Genomic DNA, 20,149 nt, shown 5'->3' on the forward strand with positions numbered 1-20,149 from the left:
GCCTGCTCCAGTCAGCACATAAGCCTTCGATCTCCTGCACACCCTGTCGACTTGCTACTTGTGACTCCCATAACTGTTTCGAAACATTCTTGTCACGCTGGATCTCTTATTGGGCGAGTTCCTTTATTCAGGCGTATCGCATTCCACATTAATCAAACTCCTTCCTCCCCCCCCTACGACGGACGTAAATGAGCAATCGCAACGTGTGCGGGGACAAAATTTTTGTAATAGTTGCTCTTACAAATCCAGGTGCTATCTCTTTCTCCACGACGGCCTGGTTACTCTCTCGTTTGTGGGATACTCTGCACGTTGACATATTTGCTGGGGTCACTTGATGTCCTATATATGAATATGGACAGCTAGGACTGTGGAGGAAATCATTCACGAATACTTTTACGGGCTTAACGTATTGAATAAGCGATTGACGTTTGACGGAATAATAATCCATACAAAATAGCACAACTTAAAACATTCGCGCAAACACAAACACATGGGGATTGGAACCATCCCGTGTTCCCCATCCAGTGTCTCAATGTCTACGACGATACCCCCTCCCGCCTCTTCTCCCTCTGAGGTTAACAAATTCTCCTCAATCCCGACCATTTCTCCTATTCCATCACTCACAACATCACCGGCCTCAAGACGGTCAAATATTCAACGGCCATCATCATTTGCAAAGAATCGCTTGTCAACATACTCCTCCACCTCCTTCACCTCTCAAAATTGCTCACGTCCCGCATCGCACGCTTTTCCAGTTTTCCATTCAAGTCTGCCTTATGCCTTGGTACGAGACTTTGCCTACCCACCCATCCATCCTCTCCATTACGGGTCACCCTCAATTGAGTCAGGCATCTCTACTCCGGTGAGCGAAGCTCGACGGTTATCCGACCCCGCCGGACCCTCATGGGATGGCGCACGCGGTCATTGGCCTTCCGCGTCATGGAATCCAGAGGCTATGTATAGCAATCAACAACTCCCTGCAATGACGTTTGGAGATGGACCTCCCTATAGTGAAGATGAAGACTTGCACAGCCCCGTCGTGACAACAACCCGACACCGCAAACATAAATCTGCATTTGCAGGGTCCGAATACCACAGAGGAAGAAGTCCCGCTGCTAAAAATGGCAATTCATCTTATTCCGCTCAAGGTGATGAGAGAGGTATTCTTGTTGGGGTAAACGGCGACGGGAGCACGACATACTATGTCAAAGATCATGATGCCGTTGAAGACGGACCAGGAGGGGAATATGTTACATACCCAGCTAGAGATAGCGTTGGTGGACCATCATACCTGAGCCCGAACTCACATAGTCAACTTGGTCGACGCAGAGACTCCCATTTCGCCGCGTCATTCCAAGGCAGACAAACCCTCGAACCAGATATGGAACTACAATCCGACGACGACATTTCGGAAGATGATGAGGCGTGGAGAGATTCCTCGCGCTATTCACGAGATTACCAATTCACAATCGTGTCGCCTGATGAAGAAATGCACGGCAAAGCCGTTGCGCTTTTCGACTTCGATCGCGAACATGAGAATGAGCTCCCGCTCAAGGAGGGACAGGTTATATTGGTGTCCTATCGCCATGGGCAAGGCTGGCTCGTTGCTGAGGACCCTAAGACGGGAGAGAGTGGACTTGTGCCGGAGGAATTCGTTCGTTTAGTTCGGGATATCGAGGGGGGCCTTAATGGGTTGAACGGTGCGCTTTCTGGTTCCTTGACAGTGGGAGGAGAAACCCCCTCTCCGGATTCAGAATCTACGCCAACTCAGTGTGAAAACCACAATGAACTACCGGCCCGTGACACCTCATCCGACCAGTCTGCGCAGCAACAACAGAGTAACGGCAATATACCTCCTAACGATACCGACGAGAACACCAACACACCCACCACCACCACCACCAACAAGAACAATAATAGTAATCATCACCAATTCAAATGTACCGCCTCACCCTCAAATATTAACACAAAAGACAAACCCCACGAACAGGACGCAGAGAATAGTCGTAATGGCAATCACAAAGACCACACCCGCGAAAAGAAGCAAAACCCTGCCATCCTCTCAACTTTCTCCACGAGCAGTCGCGATCTAGATCCTTACCCACTAGCAGGACATCAGCATCGGAAATCAACACCACCACAAATTGAGCATTACGATGGCGGTGGCATAGGGAACGGAACAGGCACAGGCACAGGCGCGGGAAACCTGAACTTGATGGCGTCTGGGTTGTGGGAATCATCCGTGCGCCCGAACAGTCTCCCTAATAATAAGCAGAGGACGCGGTCAGGGGAGGGGAAAACGGGTTAAATGACAAAATGTCGTGGTGATTTATCGATCGCTCTGACGGTGTCAATCTTTCTTCCCTTTTCCAATTTTTTGTTGTGTTTTGTTTCTTCTTGCTGCTTGAGGAAAATTGGATGGTGGGAGGGAGGGAGTCTTGTTGATTCTTTGCGCTTTGCATTTTGGCCTCTGGCCTTTTAACTTGCATCTTGCTTTATTTTATTTTATTTTATTTTTTTTTGTTTTGCTTTATTTCCCTTTGTAGGCTAACCATTCGGTCTCTTTGTGTTCATTTTCCCATTTGGTATCCGTCGTGTGCAGGCCAATCGTCCTCGGAAATTTTTCACAAGGCGTTTGTTGTGTATGGTATGTTTTTTACTTTTTTACTTCTTTTTTCTCTGGTTCCAAATATTTACCCATTATCCTGCTTGTTTTTGAGGCCTCTTTCCCCATTGACGTGTTCTATGAACCAAATCATTACATCTTACTTTTCCCCGCGTTTCCTCGCAACATCGTCTTAGGATGAACAAATAATCAAGTGAGCGCTCTTATTCCCTGTCGTGAATAGGGCTCAATTAGATTATCTAGCTATCTAGGTAACTAAGCAGCTATTTAGCATCCACTTTTTTTTTTTTTTTTTTTTTTTTTTTTTTTTTTGGGAGGGGAAAAGGGGGGGGGGAAAGGTTTGTCTTGTTTTAATCTTCTCACCTTTTCCCTTCTTGCCAAAGCTCATCCATGTCATGTAACACTCACGTCGTAGGCATCCTAGCCTCTTCAAGATCGAGAGGGAAAAAAAATCATGTCAACTTCAAAAATATATTTACCTTTCTGTCCACACTTCATTCCCATTCCGACTCTCATAGGAGAAAAACCAAATCCCCATCTCAATCCCAATATACTATGGAACACGCAAAATGGGGAATCGAATTTTGGGATAAATGGGGATTTAAACGGGAATAAGCGATCGTATTCTAAAATAAAATGCCGGTCACTTCTCTTCTGCGTCGGAAGATGATCATATTTAGTTACCAGTTTCCTCGAAATAGGTAACTCTAGCTTGGACACCTAGCAGTTTGGGTTGAATAGGAGAAGCGGAGCAAGCGAATGTAAGTCTCAAAGTCAAAAATACGACACATGAATATGTGATTTGTGAATCCAAAGGAGATGTCTGAATTGGTACCTATGTCAACTGCTTGCTGCTAAAATCCAAAACTAAATATATTAAGTAAAAACAGAACTAAAAGAAGTGAAAAAGAAAATGAAGAGATGAAAACCGTTGCTCCGTTCGTTCTCAGTCTTTTGTTGCTCTTCTTAAGATCAATCGTCCACATCTTCCAATATTCGTTCTGTTCTCTTCTAATTACACCCTGTCCTCCTCGTCCTCGTCCTCCTCCTCCTCCTCCTTCTTTCTCTAACACCACCATTAACCCTCCACTTCTAGCAATGTCTCACCCCTCTCTGTCTCCATTCCATATCCAAAAAAAACCCATCTCAACCCAACAGATCATTGAACCCACTACTGTTGCTCTGCGGTTTCGTGCCCTGCGACATGCTGTTTCTCAGGCTCGGAGTAGAACTCGCAGAAATAGCACTAGGAGCTCCCCATAAGCTTGCACTAGTCTTCTCCTTCGCCATGCTGGCGAGATTAGGGCCCTTGGACTGTTGTGTGGACGTAGACTTAAGACCGGCGTTGCTACTGGCGGTAGACCAGAGGCTGCCAAATGCATCACCGCCTGATTTCGCTTTCGTGGCAGCTGGGTTGGTAGCCGACTTGCTGCCGGAGAGTGAAGAGGCGAGAGATGATAGGGGGGTTTTAGCTTGATTTTGGGAGGCTGGTTGTGGTGCTGGGACAGAGGTGAAGTAATTTGGTTGTGGAGCTTGGTAGCCTTCTGGCTTTGGTGGCTGTGACTGAATAGAAGCTGCTGATATACCACCACTCAGACTGATTGGTTGGGTAGATGTTGTGGAAATATTACTTGGGGATGGTGAGGTGAAATCGACAAGCCCGTTTAGATTGGCGTTCTGAACGCCGGACACGGGCCGTGGAGCTGCATATTGAGTGGTTCTTGGTGTAGTCGATGGAGCCAGGGTTGGAGGGAGAACGGAGGAGAATTGCTGTTGGGATGGGGCAGCCTGGGCAGAGGAGGGAGCAGACTGGAAATCATCAAAATCATCATCGTCTGCAATGTTTTGGGTGACGAGGGTGTTTTTCCGACCTCCAGCTGTTTGGTTTCCAGAGATGCTGGAGAGCATGTTTGAGGGTGCAGAAATTGATGGAGCGGCGGCAAGATCTTCACTGTTGTCAGAGAACAAGTCCAACTCCGGTTTCTTGGACGGCTCAGGTTTTTTGGACTCTTGTCTAGCAGATGTTGTAGAGGTCGTGTTCACCCTGCGCTGGGTAGATGGTGCCGGAGAGATATCATCGCCCTCGTCGTATTCTTCAAAACGATTACTCCTCCTCCCGCTGTCTTCATACCCCCCACTAGTTCTACCTCCAAATCCGCCCCCATCCCCATATACCCCTCCGCTATAACCGCCGTATGATGCGTCCTCACTCCCAAACCCACCATATCGAGAACCTCCTCCAAACGAACTTAGAGTCATACCACCTTCAATTCCTCCAAATTTATTCCGATTAGCTCTTGCCTTCTTTCTCTCCGCACGAATGGCGTCGACGTCGCTCAAAAGTTTTGCCAACTCTTGGGAGCGGTTGCGCACGTTTACGCCTTGATCTTTCCCATTCTGATCGATGTAGTGAAATTGGCGTAGCATTCGGAGGAGAGAAACGTGGGAACGAGCATCGTCAACGACCCTTTCTGAGCCATTTTTAATAAGAAATTCAAGGAGTTGGAGTGCCTGGAAATAACAGAACTTGTTAGACATATCCAAGCCCGACACCTCAAAGTCTGATCTCAATCACATACCTTATAAATTTGTCGCCATTCCTCTGCAGTCTTCTCCGTAAAACGTTTGTATATCATTGGCATAATTTCATTAAGCAATTGACTGTGACATCACATGGATGTGGTTAATCGCGAAGTCCGCTAGAGAACATATCAAGGGGGTGAGTGAAAACCTACTAGTTATGGGTTGCATTTGCAATCTCCTGCATAAGGGTAGAAGAGGCGCCCCAAGGTTCATTATTTGTAGCTTCTCGAACCTGTGCCCATTTGAGTAAGGAAACGACATCAAATTCTAGTGAGCTAGACATGACAAGGTGCATAGTCACGGAATCTGAAGTAACTTGACCAAATACTGACCTTCGCCTCCATCTCAGTATAGTTCATCACAGCTAATCAAAATCCAAAGCCGTGTGAATAATTAGCCAAAATAGTTCATTAAATGTCAAGGTAGTACAGAGGCAAATCCGACGGCAGCCGATACATAGCCAAGCTGACCCACGCTGACCAACAAAAGCAGAAGGAAAAGAAGCAAAAAACAAACCATTTTGCACTTTTCTGACACCAGCCTTGAGGTCATATAGCGTCAAATTGGTGACCTGGTCCTTTAAGGAGTTGAAATCCATTGTATGTATGTGTGGCGGTGCGCCTTCGGGAATTCGGGGACAGGGGAGAGGGGGAAGAACTAAAAGTACAATTCGAGGGCGATGGGCCAAGGAGCGTGGCTCAATCCAAAGACGGCTGGTAGACTTATGCGTTGTACGATGTTTATATTCCGTATATGGTAAACGCAACTAGATGCGGGCACAGCAAAGTCCCTGCACAGGGGAAGTTGGTTGTGGCAGGAGAAGAGAGAGGGAACACGTCGGAAGTTGAAAGTTGAAGTTGACGTTGGTTGGATATGCCCTTCCCTGTGGAGAGCCTCAGGCCAAAAGGACTCAACAGGAGATAAGGTTTTTCCGAGCCCCCGTTAAGGTTTTGCTCTCGTGGGTTGTTGTTAGTTCTTGATTGGTTAGCGTGAACTAAGCATGATCCATCTCAGCCCTAAGGCACCTTTTTATTAGACGGATTTTAATGAGGATGCGGACAAGTATCGGAACGCACTGGAAGAGTGGATCTCTCAAGCACAGCAGTTGCAGGGCTTCTCAGTTGACGCAAAGGGTAACTAACTAACCGGAGATATTCAGAGTGGAAGATTGAGCCTCACGTTTTGCCCTTGCTCAAGGGTATGGGTCGCCCGTAGTAAGTAGCAATATTACAACTGCATATACATTGCTAACAGGTTTTGAGGAATGGGGCTTTACTCTGTGGTGGTTCGCGATAACGGAGCCGTTGATCGTTACAAGAAGGCATATACACCATCCCCATCAAGACAGTATCGGAGAATCCACAGCTCATAGCGAACAGTCAACAAATCAAAGTGGTTCTTGGCTATTACGCAATCACGTAGGGAGACTTCCGACTAACTCCTGAGCTTGACTGTCTTTTCATTGGGGAAAGACCAGAAAAATAATTCAAGCGGGCTTGATATAAATAAAAAGGTTGAAGTGGCTGAAATGATGGAGAGGATTGAATGTGAGAAGAAGGTGCGGTGGATGTGAGAGTTCAGCTCGGGGTCACAACCAAGACAAACACATATTTCTTCCATCCTGAGAATGTTAGGCAATGTTTAGAAGTACTATAGCATGAGGGGATCAGCTCACTCGATGTATTCGCCAGCGTAGGCCTTGATGAAGTGAGCAAGTTGATTGGGGATGCTACCAAGCTCCACGACGATTTGCTCTGTATGAGCCGACATCTTGGATAGACAGGACGAAATAACAATTGGAGCTCTCAAAAGTGGCCTCAGGTTTTGTTTAAAAAATCTAACTCCCTTGCTGGTTTATTAATATTCTATGAAATCTACAAGTGGCAAAACTGACTACGTGGGTAACTTCGCGCGAGAAATAGTGGATATCGCATGACCATCCTTTGGTCTAACCCTGGCAGGGTTTTGCTTTGATGAAGATGGAAGGTTGGTTGAGATCAATTTGAGACCTCTATATAGGTGGTGCCCGTCTTTTGGGGGCACCGCTGGGGATGCACAACAGCTTCCAATGCAAGATTACGACGATATCAAGTGGGACACTAACATATTGCGGATGGGCCTCATCCATGGCAGAACCTTTTGGATATCTCGTATAGTTCTGCAAAGAGGTTTTGGCACACTCAAATATTGGGGGAACCCAGATAATATATCCTCAAAACCATCCGCATGCATGCCGCTTCACTTAATCCTTTTGATTGATACCTGTGCTACGGAGCTCAGCGAGCGGCTGAGATGCATGATCAGTGCCAGTCGGCACAGCTAACTATTCAGAAGCAGCAGAGGCAGCGACAGCAACGTCACCATCACCACCTTCTCACCCTTCACCGCTTCTGTCGCAGTTGCATCAGCCTCACTATCACCAGCAGCTTATGAGGAGGCCGCACTGGGGGGTTGGCTTTTGAAGTCGTAGCGCTTATTGTCAAAGGGCATGCCGCGGCACATGTCGGCGATGCTGGTGAAGGTACTGTTGCCAATATTCCTTGCGACCCTCTGGATATTTTTTTGACCCGCTAGCTCGAGGGGTTCCACCTCCGACCGCCGCTAGTCCATCGTTTGCTCTCGTATACAATACCACCTTTTCGAACCAGTCAAAAATGCTGGTTTCTCAGTAGGGAGGCAGCATCTTTGACATCAAAACGGGACCATGGTTTTCTGCAGATCCGTAGTATTCTCGGCCCCACTCTAGGCTGGGTGGAGCCGTTAGGGTGCAATAGGTTAGTATATCACGTGATTAACCATTGACATCAACTTCGAGAAGACGGAGTTTCAGGAAACCCCTGAATGTATCAGAAGCATCCTCTATATTTCGTGTCAACTAATGGGTCAAGCTACGGGTCTTGAAGGTGGTATTTACTTTCATTTTCCTCCCTAACCTGTGTTATTTTTCATGACTCTGTTGCGCTGCAGTTTCACCATAACGGGGATCCTGGGTACGCCCGCGATCGTATTCGAGATTTGGACCGCTCTCGCTGCAGATCAGAGCATATTGCAGCCTTAAACGGTTCAAAATATGTGATTATGACACTGTGCCTAATTTCTATGGCTTTATGCTAGCTATTGACACTGCCAACTGTACCCCTCATCTGGATGCATTTCGACATGATGCAGGTCTTCCATCAGCCATTCTTATTGAGTACCTGCCAAAGCCTTTGGTAATGAACTGTGTTACTTATTCAAAAGAGCGTATGCACAGAACTGTCATCGACATTCAGCAAGTTCACTCAGCTTTGATTAAGCATAATGATCCCTTCCCGAAGAACATTATCATTATTCCTAGCCATCTTGAGAGAGTTATCTGGATTGATGGTGATGTTGCAATTGTTTATCGCAATGACATATACATTGGAAAGAACGGACGTAGCCGGTTTGAGTTTGAAACTGAAGTTGTTAAAAGCTTTGGACAGCTGCTTGTTCGTCTCCACAGGGACACATTGCTTGCTTTCCCTGACCTGATAGAGGCTGACAATATATATAGGAAGAAGATCAGGAAGAGGGTCTGCCACAAAACACAAACTACTGCTAGGAATGACTCCTTCATCTATGCACAGACATACACAAAAGGACAAAATTATGGAGCCACCAGTCATTGTCTGCTGTGCCTTATAGAATGCAGGCACTTGGGCCTTATAAGATAAAGAGAATAAATTCGTAATGAAATGAATGTGCTACTAAAGCTCTAGCCCTTCCTTATAGAAAGGAAAGTAGAAATATACTAGTCAGAGCGGAAGAAAGATAGTCCGGTGTTTGGTTACGTAAAGGTTAGGGCGTTAGCCCGTTACACGCTCAGACCACATTTTTGGGTGGCTTACTGTCAAAGTTTTAAACACCTATAACTGTACTGCTATCTTCGGTCCCAGATCTTGCCGGCCGGCTGGCGTAATGGCTAACGCATCCGTTTCCGGTTCCACGTCCTGTCTGCGGAAGATTGCAGGTTCGAGTCCTGCGCCGGTCGACATTCAAAGCAGTTTTTTTTTAATTACAATTTTATTCCCTTTTTTTCAGCTATTTCGCCCACACTCGTGATTTATTGCACGTTTCGAATAGTGGAGATGATAATCAACCTTCGGTAGTAGAATGGGCATCTAGCCTTCGCTTCCATCAACATTATATCAAACAGTTGTTACTGGGGGGAAACGGGAGAATCCAATGTCGAACACAAAACTTAACACCCACACACCTGTGACCGACGGGTATATAGTTAATAGCTATGATGACAATGCAAAACTTAAAAACAGAACTTCCTGTTACCGCTTGAAATAACTCCTTTCCGCTGTCCGAAACACCATAAAAGAGACAAGTGTAAACCCAAATGCCAGTTCAAATCCAATATCCCCCCCGGACGTGCTTATCTTTTTGGCAATGGGCCCAACGAGCCATCTCTGCGACATCCCAACAACAACACCCCCAACACCACAGCAGAAAGCTCCAAACGCGGCAAATGATGGAGGAAGCTTCGAAGGCGTGTCGTAATCTTCTACGTTGTAGCCGCTCGTTCCCCTTCTGAACACAATGTGTTCTCCCAGAGAGATGGCTTCATAGATGGCCAGCCAGTACCCCTGTCGAAGTTGGAAAGTCAGACGTAAGTATGGGATCCATTTTCAATATCAAATGAAGAGAGAAACCAGGGGTCGAGATGAATCATACAGTGATCAACATAAAACCCTCCAATACAGATTCGAAATGAAGGAAGCCTGGGATTGCAACTCCAACATATATCAAACTTCCAATAAATGACCAGACATAACGAGGCACACGCTGGGTCTGTGAATGGAGAATTTGGAGACTGAACCCAAACGAATAGATATTCGGGGAATTGTTGCCAACAATACTCAGAGCTAGGATGACCAAGCAGAATCTACCAAATCCTCCTAGGCTAGGGAACAAAACATGTGCAAGCAAGCCACCAACGTGGTTGTCGCGGTAGGCTGCCGCATACTCCGGATTATTCACGGTAGCGGTGACAATGGCCAAACCCAGAGCTTCTGTGAATACGAGGGAAGGGACCAGACCGAAGAATACGACAAGGAAGATCTTCTTTCGGCTAACGGTTGCCGGCTGATACACGCAGTAGTCAGCGGCCAGACAGGTCCAGCCAGTTATGAAGCCGAATACGGCAGAGCCAAACGATAGGACTGGTGCAATTTCAGGAATGCCTGTTTTGAGCGGAAGATTCTCGAAATCACCCGAGTGCGCAAAGATTCCCAGGGTAATCACAAATACTATGAATACCGGGATCCAGCAGTATAGCTCATATGTGTGGACGGCCCTGTAGCCGAAGAGGGTTACGACAAATGTGGCAGCGCCGATTATGGTAATTGCCGCCCAGCTGGGGACGTTGTTGTCAACCGCTCGGATGAGTTGCGCTCCCACAATGACATTGACAGACGACCAACCCAGACATCCCAGGGCGTTGAGAAAGGCAGCTGATGGCTCCTGTTAGTGTTTCTTCTCTATCCCTTCGGAAGCAAAAGTGAATCGACGAATATGAGAAATAGAAGCAGACCCATTTTCACTCCATAATATCCAAAATAGAATCGCGAAAGAACCAATTGTCTCATCCCGAACTTGGGCCCAAGTGTCGAAAAGAAACACACCGGCAAACCTCCAAGGATGTTGAAAAGGAGGATAACGAGAAAGCCGTCAACAAACCCCAATGCGAAAGCCGGCACCGCGAGAACCCCAATTGCAAATGAGCTAACGACCAGGTTACACGAAAACCACTATGTGCAGAGAAGGGCAGCAATTCCCATCGTTGTTAATTTGAAAACATGATCCGTTGCGCTATGATCAAAGAAATCATTCATGAACGGCCCATTCGAGGTCAAGTGGAAATTGTGCATACCAGTGTACCCAATTTCAACGCCGTGGTGTCCGTCCTTTCATGCTCAAGCACAGGCTCGATTCCCCTCTGCTCAACTCCATATCTTTCAGTAAAACTTTGCAGTTTCGTAATGAACCCCTGGTCAACATCGATGCCCTCTGCCGGCGCTTGTTTCGTGTTATCTCTCAGACTTGGGTCCTTCGCGGCTGAACCGGTCTCAATATCTGCGAGATCAACCCCCATTGTGGACGGATGATATTTTCCGGTTTTTCCTTGCACTCATGGACCAATTTTGCACATCGTCTGAAATTTGAAGGCATCGTAATAGGAAGAGGGGAAGCTGAGGAATGGAGAGCGAACAAGTTTGAAATAGACGTCTGCACTCTTGCATATATAGTAACCAACACTATATTGAATGCTCACATTAAAATTTTATACAATAGATAAGAAGGTCACCGTGTGCGCAATAATTTACGCGTATTACTATCGCTATCATCATTATCCTCTCGCGCTCTCACAAACGTTTGTTTTTCCTTTGTGAAACCATGCTGATCACACAGCTGTCTCAAAAGCAAGTAGAAAAAGCTGAAAATTGGAAATGTAGCCCGAGACATGCTGGCAAAAGGCACCAGTCTCGCCCAGACGGTTATCAGCTATTACACAAAATGGTAGAGGCAGCATTGCCAGCGACACTACCTATAATGACGAGTGATAAGGGGTGTAGATGTAATGCTGCGTACGGAGTACTCCGAAGTCTGAAAACGGCCAGTGACTACTTCATAGCGTTGGGCTGAACTTCAGCTGGCTGAGTGTATGGGACGGAAGGTAAGAAAGGAGAAGCGAGTCCGATTGAAGACAACCTTTAAGACAGGACAAGGCAGTTCGAATACTATTGGGATCCCAAGAAAAAAGATTGGGAGGATTAATGGGCAAGTCCGGAGTATTGCTGAATGCTCGTAGAAAACTCCACAGTCATTCTCACTTCAGGAACTGGGGCATCCATCTGGCCGTTGGTTGATAAAACACAACCTGACATTGAATTTTGCGCAAAACAACAGGTCATCTCAAACCTTCACGGTAAGCTACGTAGGAAAATCATTTGCCAACATCACATAAAAATAAAGAGTCAATTATTCACAACTTCAACATGTTCTCTTTCATTAGTATTCCCCGAGAACCATAACTAACTACTAGATACATTTAGAAGCAGAGAATGATAAGGGAAAGGGACCGAACGTAAAAATAGAATTCATCAAGGGAAACTGGCAATCCCGCCCCAATCGCCTGTAAAAGAAGAAAAAGGGGGAATGAAACAAGCAGACCGGCTAGCTGAGGCGGTGTATGATCAATAAAATGCTGCAAGATACCAAACGAGCAACAGGGTGCCCCGAGAATTAATAACGAGCGACAGGGAACAAGGGAGGAACACAGTGGAAACATAGTCACAAAAGACAATAATAGACGCCGATGGCTCGAAATTTCAAACTCTGGATTAGCCCACTTCCTCCGGCCAGTTTCACGACTTCCTGAAGATCATGATTTGGAGGTAGCAGAGAAGAGGGACATAAATATTCAGGACATAACCGAATCAAGGGGCAAATATTTAGTGTGGAAAAGGAATCGACTGCAGAGTTTAAAAAACTAAAAATTGATAACAAAAAAAAATAAATAAATAAATAAATAAATAAAGAGAGGGGGGGGGGGGGGGGTAAACTAAGATAAAAGGAGCCTCAATAACACCTTCAAACCAACCATCGTTATCATATCATTTCGCTGCTTTGTAAAACATCGTCCATGGTATCTCTATATAATATAAACGGAAAAAGAAAGGAAAGAGAAAACGGGAGAAACGAATACAAAGAAAAGAATACACATTAAACTATTTTAATCGTTATAGAATTTCCTCATAATCAGATGCAAGAACAGGTTGACATTCACTCGCAATTGTCCCTCAAAAAAGTCCATGAACTGCGTATTGTTGAACTGCGCCTGGAGCAGGTCATCAAGCGGAACTTGCGCGTTTGCTCCAGAAATCATCATGTTGCCGCTACTCCCATCAATTGTGAAAACGCCAACTTCATTGCTGGAAATCGTAAGATCGACCCGATCCCACTGTCGCTCGTTGTATCCCTTCCAATATAAAAGGACGCCCTTTTCAGAAAGATTTCGGGCTGAATATTTAAACGAGCCGAACTTGAAGGCACGGCCGGACCGCTGCAGCTCACGTTCATGATCCCACTGCTTGGTAAATGGCATCAGGAAACGTTTCTTCCCTTTCTTGTTCTGAAGTGTTATCATGGCTTGTTCGATGTAGTCATTGTAAGTTTTCAACTGCTGCTCCAAGTATACCGCTTGGTCGTTGAGTCGCTCAAGCGTCAGGCGGACACTTTCCAATTCTCGTTGACGCTCGACTCTCCGGCGATGCTTTGTCCGAATATCGACCGCGATAGCGTTGAGAAGGTCCTGATAGTGGTTCTCCCGAGTTATACGCCCTGCTTTCTCTAAGAGAAGAATGTTCTCCAATGCTGTACTCTTTAGATCGGGATAACTCATAGATCCTATGTCGATCAGGGTGTTCGCGTCGGAGTACGCCCCACGTTTACGGCTACTAGATGACAACTCGTCCCGAACAAGCGCATTCCAGCGCTCCATGTCTTCTTCGGTAGGCGGTTTAACCATGATTTCCATTAGATTGGCCGCAGATTGGACTCGTATGATATAAAGAATACATCGTTTTGTTTCCATAAATAGTGACTTGATTTCAGCATCGGGGTCTAGATCACATACTGTAAGTCAACGGCCCCAAAGTCATAGATACGCAAAGCCAAAACCTACCTTCAACATTATGTAGTTTGGGCGTTAATGTCAAACAAATTTCTGACGAGCTCACACTCATGAGTTCGTTTTCATTGCTTTTGACGCTTCCCAGATCACGGATAGCCTCTCTAATCTTATCATCCGGGTCGGTACAAATGCTAGAGATCTCTGCGGCGAGAAGTTTATGAATCGAGAAAATATCCGACATTTTGATATAGAGAGTTGGTTTCGTTTTGGCATAGAGGTCGTTGAAGGAGTCGAGATCAAAGTGCGACTCCGCATCTTGAACAGTAACCACTATCTTCGACGTTAGAATAATTTTCGAGAGGGGGGCATCGCGAAGGTACTCACAATTTCCCCATATGGCTCCCAATCGCTGAATTGCATCTCCAATCCAACTATTGAGTGGCTGAAGATACACGTTTTCGTTACCAAAGAGACGGCCCGAGGCTACCTGCGCTATTACCTTGCAGATTTCTCCTAGATTCCGCTTCTGTTCTTGAGTTAGGCCCCGGTCTATAATACCATATTTTTCGGGCTCCATCAGCGCTGGATAAAGATAATTTTTCCAAATCCATTGTCCCGTAATCTGTAGGACATATCCATGATCCTCGCCCTCAAACTTAGACAATAGATGTTCGTAAATTTGCTGAGCAATAAATCGCACCCCAAAAGGCATTCGAGGCAGGAATTCCTCGATAGCGCTGAAAAATTGGTCCGCAATATCACGGAGATCCTGCAAATGTCGAATAAAAGTCTCTCTTGTTTCAGGATCCCGAATCGCCTCTTCTCTGGGTACGTCTATTCGACGTTGGCTCTTTCTGCCAGTGCGAAGCTCCTCATTGCTAATGGCAGAGCGGTAGATCTGCATCGGGTCACTCTCCAGGTCAAGATCAGTATTCTCGATAATATGCTCCCTGACCAACTGCCCCAGAATATCTCGCATGAACTTCCGATCCTTGGGCGACTTTGTATAAGCAGCGAACAGTTTGTTCCAGAAAGCGTTACACCGTATATAATCTTGGATGGAAGGAGAGTGATCTATTTCTTCATGAGCAGATTTGACAAGGAGTTTTACTAGGTAGTATTCCTCACGCCTCTTCTGGGAGTAGCCGAATAAACCCATAACCAGATGCTTGATTCGCTCGCATTCCTTTTCGGGAGTTGCCTGTTCCCGTATTCGTCTGAAAAGTCTGGCAAGGTATTGCGGTTGCGTCTGAAGAACGAAAAAAATATCTTGGTACTGCTCTAATTTCCGTCGAGATGTTTTGTTCAGTGCCTTGAGGTCAAACGGATCCTTGGAAGATAGGTCTCTGTTTGGTAGAAGTGCACCAACATGACCTCCAAAATGCTTCTGATGCTTCACTACCTCATCGAGAGTGATCTTGCTTTTTACAAGAAGGGCGATTTTGATATCTAGTTGCGTAATATATTGGTCCGCCATTTCATTCTGCCGCACATGTTGGACCACCATTTTCCGCAGGCGTTCAAATTCAATTTCTTCATCGAAATCAAAATCGCTGTCGTTGAGGAGATGTACGAAACCCTTAATAGTTCCAACCGGGGGATTTTTCCCGCTAGTCAGGCTCTTGTAAGCCTCTCCTTGAATCTTTGCTCGGACAAAACTTTGGACCTTAATAACTTTTTCCATATTTTCACGGTAGTACTTTTGCCTCTCAGCAAAGCGCTGCCGCACAAGGAGTCCTCTAATAGCAGATTGGAAGTCGATTATTACCTCTTCCTCCGCATCCAATTCCTCCAAGACCTGGCCAACGTCGACCCTAACCAGCATCGCACGAGCAAGGGCCTGAAGTCGAGTAATCTCATCCCTTGATGTTTCGAGCTCGCAGAGCAAATAACCAATGTCGATTCTTAGTATGGCGGCTCTGGAAAGGGCTTGCAGGTTTGTAATGACGGAGTTTTGCTGCAGGAGGGCATTTCGGTCTGCCGTTTGACGTTTCCGTAATACAAATCCTCTGGAAAAGGACTGAAGGGTAAGTATATCGCTTTCATTGTCTCGGAGAGCGCTTTTAGTTGCTTTGACAGAAGAGCGCAGAGAGGCGGCACGAAGAGCACTTTGAGCTTCAATAATTGAGGGGATCTGGGCGTTCAGCCGAGTTCGAAGTGATTTGACGTCTCCTCTGGCGGCTGCTCCTCGAGAAAAGGATTGTAGAGTAATCCATTTAACACTCATCTTTGCCAGAGATAGCTTCTGGGAATCATATATCTTTCTCAAAATAAAGCCTCTAACCGCCGATTGTAGTGCCGTTATAACGGGAGCTCCTTCTTCCAAGGTTAGTATAACTTGAGAAACTCTATTTCGCTCTTGCCTGCCTCTGATGGCAGATTCTAGCGCTATTATCATGGGGATTCCATCTTCCAAGGTTAGTATGTCTCGAGCAACACGATTTCGTTCCACCATGCCCCTAATAGCAGCTTGTAGAAATTGGACTTCGACTTCGGCATCTCTAGTTTGCTCGTATTGATCGCAAACCCTGTTTCTAGCTAGGGCTCCTCTGATGGCTGCTTGAATATGTTTAATGCCAGACTCTTCTCTCTGTGCTCTAGTCGTCAGTAGTTGAACATCCGAACGAACCCTATTTGCGCGGATCAGACTTTGCAACATCAGAATGTTTGGCTCGTTCTCTTTCCAGGATTGTTCGCTATCTTGAGCTTTCATTCGAACCAGGAATCCGCGTGCATAAGACTGTAAATTCACAGCGAACCGTCGCATGCTCAGCCGGTAGCCAACTATTTCCCTAGCCCATTCTCCCCTTATTCTTGATTGTAGGTCGACCAATGCACTTTCGTTATCCCACAGCTCCTGCATTACGTTCCCCAGTCTCAAACGTGTAAGAGCCCCTCTTATTTGAGACTGGAGGTCAGATGTAATCGCTTCGTTCATGTGGAGTTCTCTATCGATGCGATCCTCTTCTGACTCGATGGGTTCGGGTTCCGGCTCAGCACCAAAGCTCGCCCCCATACCAGAGAAGCTAGGCATGGGAACTCCTGACATGTCAAGACCTTTTTGCACTTGCTCAAGCTCATGATGTTCAAACTCCAGTTGACCAACCAAATTGCCGATACGGAAATCAACAATTCCCTTTTTATAAAGCAACCATGATAATGCATGGATACAATGTATGACTTTGGGGATGTTTTTCTTTTCATACAGGTCAATCAATTCAAACCAAAATAAGTCTGGAAGTTTAATTTCTTTAAGAAGTTGGAAAAAGATGGCAATGTTGTCGGAATGGCGGTACTGTAACTTGGGGTGTTTGAATATGCGAAAAGTGCGATGTGGATATAAAGCTTGCACCACTTCCGCGAGCGTGACTCCGTCCCGGAGAGTTTCCTCTAGTTGAACAATAGGCGGAATTGACTTGTGAATAACATCCTCAATCCATTCCTTTGCTTCACCAATATGACAAAGGTATTCATAGGCCTGTAGGAATTGTCGTTGTTTATCCATCCAAACACTTTCTGTCCATGCCGATGCTCGAACTTTTTCAGGAGACGTGGCTGACTTTGGGGCTCTAATGGAGTCTTCGCGCTTCAGTCGACGACGGCCATGCAAACCAACAACAGAAGGAACAGCGGAAGCCAAGGCAAAGTCTTCGCTTTCTGTCTGCGCAAATCTCGAAAGTGTCCGCAGATGCCCAGTTGAAGATCTCTGGAACGTTTTTAGTTCGGGTGCTGTAAATGCGGTTGTTAACACCGGAGGGTGCGGGGTGGATTGTGTACGGGAATGCTGTCGTCGAATGCATGGTGATAATTCTTGTCCAATTCTATCAATATTTTCCTTGAGTCGCACAGCTTCGCTATCATATCCCCCAAAAATGGAAGGTTTCCCTTGAGATATGTCATCGAGTTGAAGGCTGGTCATTGTCTGACTTCGCTTCCGACTCACGCTGGCTGGAGGTGATGAGCCATTGGGCGTCTGGGGAAGCGGCCGCAACGAGCGACGAAGATTTCCATACGTCTCACTAGCACTTGGTGGAGTGGAAGCTCGTTCAAATCGTTCCCCGATTTTGCTCACCAGCCCTCTGCTAGCATTTGAATCGGACACGAATCCCCCAGATGAGTTCGAAGATAAGGTACTTGTCCGGCTGGGTAACAGCGAGTTTGAATAGGAGGAATAAATTGATGAATTAGTCGATGCCGTCGAGCCATGACGAAGTGGGCTGGGAGGGTGTGTGGGCAGCTCTGGTTGAGACCGTCTAAAGGGGTGGAGGTTTGACATCACGACGGCTGGTTAATGGACATATGCGCGAGAAAAGAAATTTCAAACACTCAACTGCGCGCATGCCGGAACACTCATAGGAGAAAGCAAATTGCTCTGTCAAAGGGCGGTTTGGCTGTGTGCCGCAACGATCAACCCAGCAGTGCTAGTCGACACTCCCGACCACAGTTGGTATGTGGAGCTCTTGAAGGTGAGAAGTTCAGAAAAAGTACTGAATGGTATAGAATATAGTGTTACTTTGTCTGCTGGAGGGCCAAAAAGGCCAGAGAGCTTTCCCTGTCAGCGTGGGTTTGTGATGCATCTCGGTTCACGAAATCTGCCCTCGGCCAGCTTTGGCTGTTGTTGAGGTGCCAATTTCGGGGTGGAACCTGAAGACCAAAACAAAATTCCCAAAACGGCAAGGTGGCTCCGGTATATCACGTGAATTTGCATAACTACTTTTCAAAGTTCTGACGCCATCGGAAGAAAAAACTGTAAATTACATATTGATGATCAAGAGTCTCGGAGGTCGAACAGACAGAGCCCAGACACCGCTCGAATTGCCCAAAAGGATTCAAAGAGACAATTGAACCGAGAATGAGTGGAGTTATTCAGGAAAGTAAAACGATATCAAAATGGGAGAATTGAAGCTGGATAATAAATAATATTCTTTCAAGTCTGCAAGAAAAATCTCCCCTTCTAACGGGCACTACGACCTATTCTGCATGGCAAAGAATGTCCTGTTGGTAATGATGCAAGTAGAGATCGATACTATTCATCAGAAAGGTCAGATGAAGCCCTTTTTCCGGAAATCCAGAGAGAATCTGTGGTACACATAAAACGCCAAGTTACACCATGCCATCCCGTCTTCCATGACCACGCAAGCCCAGGTTGTAATTTAGGGATAACTGAAGAAGCTATCATTATACCACAAAAATTTGTGGCATACCCCCGGATTGGACAGGATCTTAGTCCTTCTTGTGTCCATCTCTTGAAGGGTTTCTTCCCGACTCTCTCTGTCCCAGTTTACCGATAACAACCCGGAAGATTTGTTTGCCATCGACCCCATGAGACAGTGATTCTGCGTTTGCCCTATCGGCCTCGCAACATTTATTCAATATCTAATGCCAGCGGCGTTATGGTGCATAATGGCACCAGAGGCGGACTGTTGTGGGGCCGTGAGGGATTTACCCTTGTCCCCAGATAGCCGCCCTGTAGTTGAATCGAAACCAGAGTTAACGGCAAGGCACTCAGAGATTGATTCATGGCATCTTTAACATAGCAATACTTCTGAGAGGGCCATTGAGCCAGCCATTCTCCTTCAAGTTACTGAAGGAATTGATTTGGGTAGCGCCTCTAACCTTAGGATTTTGTTGGTATGCTTTGCGAGATGCCCCAGCTTGCCTTGGTCGAACTTATTATTGAAGATGCCACTATAATTGCGGATCTCTCACGGCCTCTTGCCTGTACTGATAGTAACGACACATTTATGGTTGATATGGGGCGTGTTTCGTATATCCAGAGTCGGTTGACTTGTGGAGGAAGATGGTACTTTGGAAATTCATAGTTTTTGACGCGGAAAACAACTTTGGCAAGATAACTAGGCTGAAATGAGATAAAGATATCGCTCTTGGAGTCTACAGTTGACATTGTAAGAGTAAATCTTAGACAGCACCGCGAACGATGAAATCCCATAATACACAACTTTAGCTCGCCAGTTGTTTGGAAACTGAGCAAATATATCCTGATTACCTGTCACACTTTACAGCAGCTTTTCAGTTTGAAAATGTCAACAGAAATGCTAGTACAGGTAATCCATCTTTTTGAAAACCAAATAATCATTAAATTCAGTGGACGAGAACAACGCGTGGTGAAGAGGAATGGAACTCTCACTGCCTTTAACTAATTCTAACACGTGATCCAAGCTCCAACCAGTTAGTGCTAGCGAGTTCGAAGGTCCCCACAGATTAGAAAAAACTTACCAAACCTCCTTTACGGAGCTTTTTTCTTTGCTTTTCTT

General features: G+C 46.0%; 6 protein-coding genes and 1 non-coding gene across 7 annotated transcripts; 3 read left to right on the forward strand and 4 right to left on the reverse strand.

The window, feature by feature from the left end:
* Positions 1–532: 532 nt before the first annotated feature.
* PAAG_05797 (SH3 domain-containing protein) lies at positions 533–2,308 on the forward strand (the record flags this gene model as incomplete). The annotated part of the gene is made up of 1 exon (XM_002792468.1): positions 533–2,308. One exon carries the CDS (start codon positions 533–535, stop codon positions 2,306–2,308), a length of 1,776 nt encoding a protein of 591 aa, XP_002792514.1.
* Positions 2,309–3,772: 1,464 nt separating this feature from the next.
* On the reverse strand, positions 3,773–5,492 carry PAAG_05798 (hypothetical protein; the record flags this gene model as incomplete). The annotated part of the gene is made up of 3 exons (XM_002792469.2): positions 3,773–5,137; positions 5,206–5,287; positions 5,362–5,492. 3 exons carry the CDS (start codon positions 5,490–5,492, stop codon positions 3,773–3,775), a joined length of 1,578 nt encoding a protein of 525 aa, XP_002792515.2.
* Positions 5,493–8,316: 2,824 nt separating this feature from the next.
* Positions 8,317–8,792, forward strand: PAAG_05799 (hypothetical protein; the record flags this gene model as incomplete). The annotated part of the gene is made up of 2 exons (XM_002792470.2): positions 8,317–8,679; positions 8,745–8,792. The coding sequence occupies 2 exons, from the start codon at positions 8,317–8,319 to the stop codon at positions 8,790–8,792; spliced, it is 411 nt and encodes a 136-aa protein (XP_002792516.2).
* A 342-nt stretch (positions 8,793–9,134) lies between these two features.
* On the forward strand, positions 9,135–9,221 carry PAAG_12099. The gene has a single exon. It is a non-coding gene; the product is annotated as a tRNA-Arg (tRNA).
* Positions 9,222–9,513: 292 nt separating this feature from the next.
* PAAG_05800 (purine-cytosine permease FCY22) lies at positions 9,514–11,333 on the reverse strand (the record flags this gene model as incomplete). Its single annotated transcript, XM_002792471.1, has 4 exons — positions 9,514–9,825; positions 9,914–10,692; positions 10,773–10,989; positions 11,112–11,333. The coding sequence occupies 4 exons, from the start codon at positions 11,331–11,333 to the stop codon at positions 9,514–9,516; spliced, it is 1,530 nt and encodes a 509-aa protein (XP_002792517.1).
* A 1,641-nt stretch (positions 11,334–12,974) lies between these two features.
* PAAG_05802 (RasGAP-like protein) lies at positions 12,975–18,150 on the reverse strand (the record flags this gene model as incomplete). Its single annotated transcript, XM_015845684.1, has 2 exons — positions 12,975–13,864; positions 13,926–18,150. 2 exons carry the CDS (start codon positions 18,148–18,150, stop codon positions 12,975–12,977), a joined length of 5,115 nt encoding a protein of 1,704 aa, XP_015699910.1.
* A 1,241-nt stretch (positions 18,151–19,391) lies between these two features.
* On the reverse strand, positions 19,392–19,779 carry PAAG_12100 (hypothetical protein; the record flags this gene model as incomplete). The annotated part of the gene is made up of 2 exons (XM_015847635.1): positions 19,392–19,543; positions 19,584–19,779. 2 exons carry the CDS (start codon positions 19,777–19,779, stop codon positions 19,392–19,394), a joined length of 348 nt encoding a protein of 115 aa, XP_015702785.1.
* Positions 19,780–20,149: the final 370 nt, after the last annotated feature.

Source organism: Paracoccidioides lutzii, assembly GCF_000150705.2.
Source record: "Paracoccidioides lutzii Pb01 unplaced genomic scaffold supercont2.15, whole genome shotgun sequence".
In the NCBI taxonomy this organism is placed as follows: Eukaryota; Fungi; Ascomycota; class Eurotiomycetes; order Onygenales; family Ajellomycetaceae; genus Paracoccidioides; species Paracoccidioides lutzii.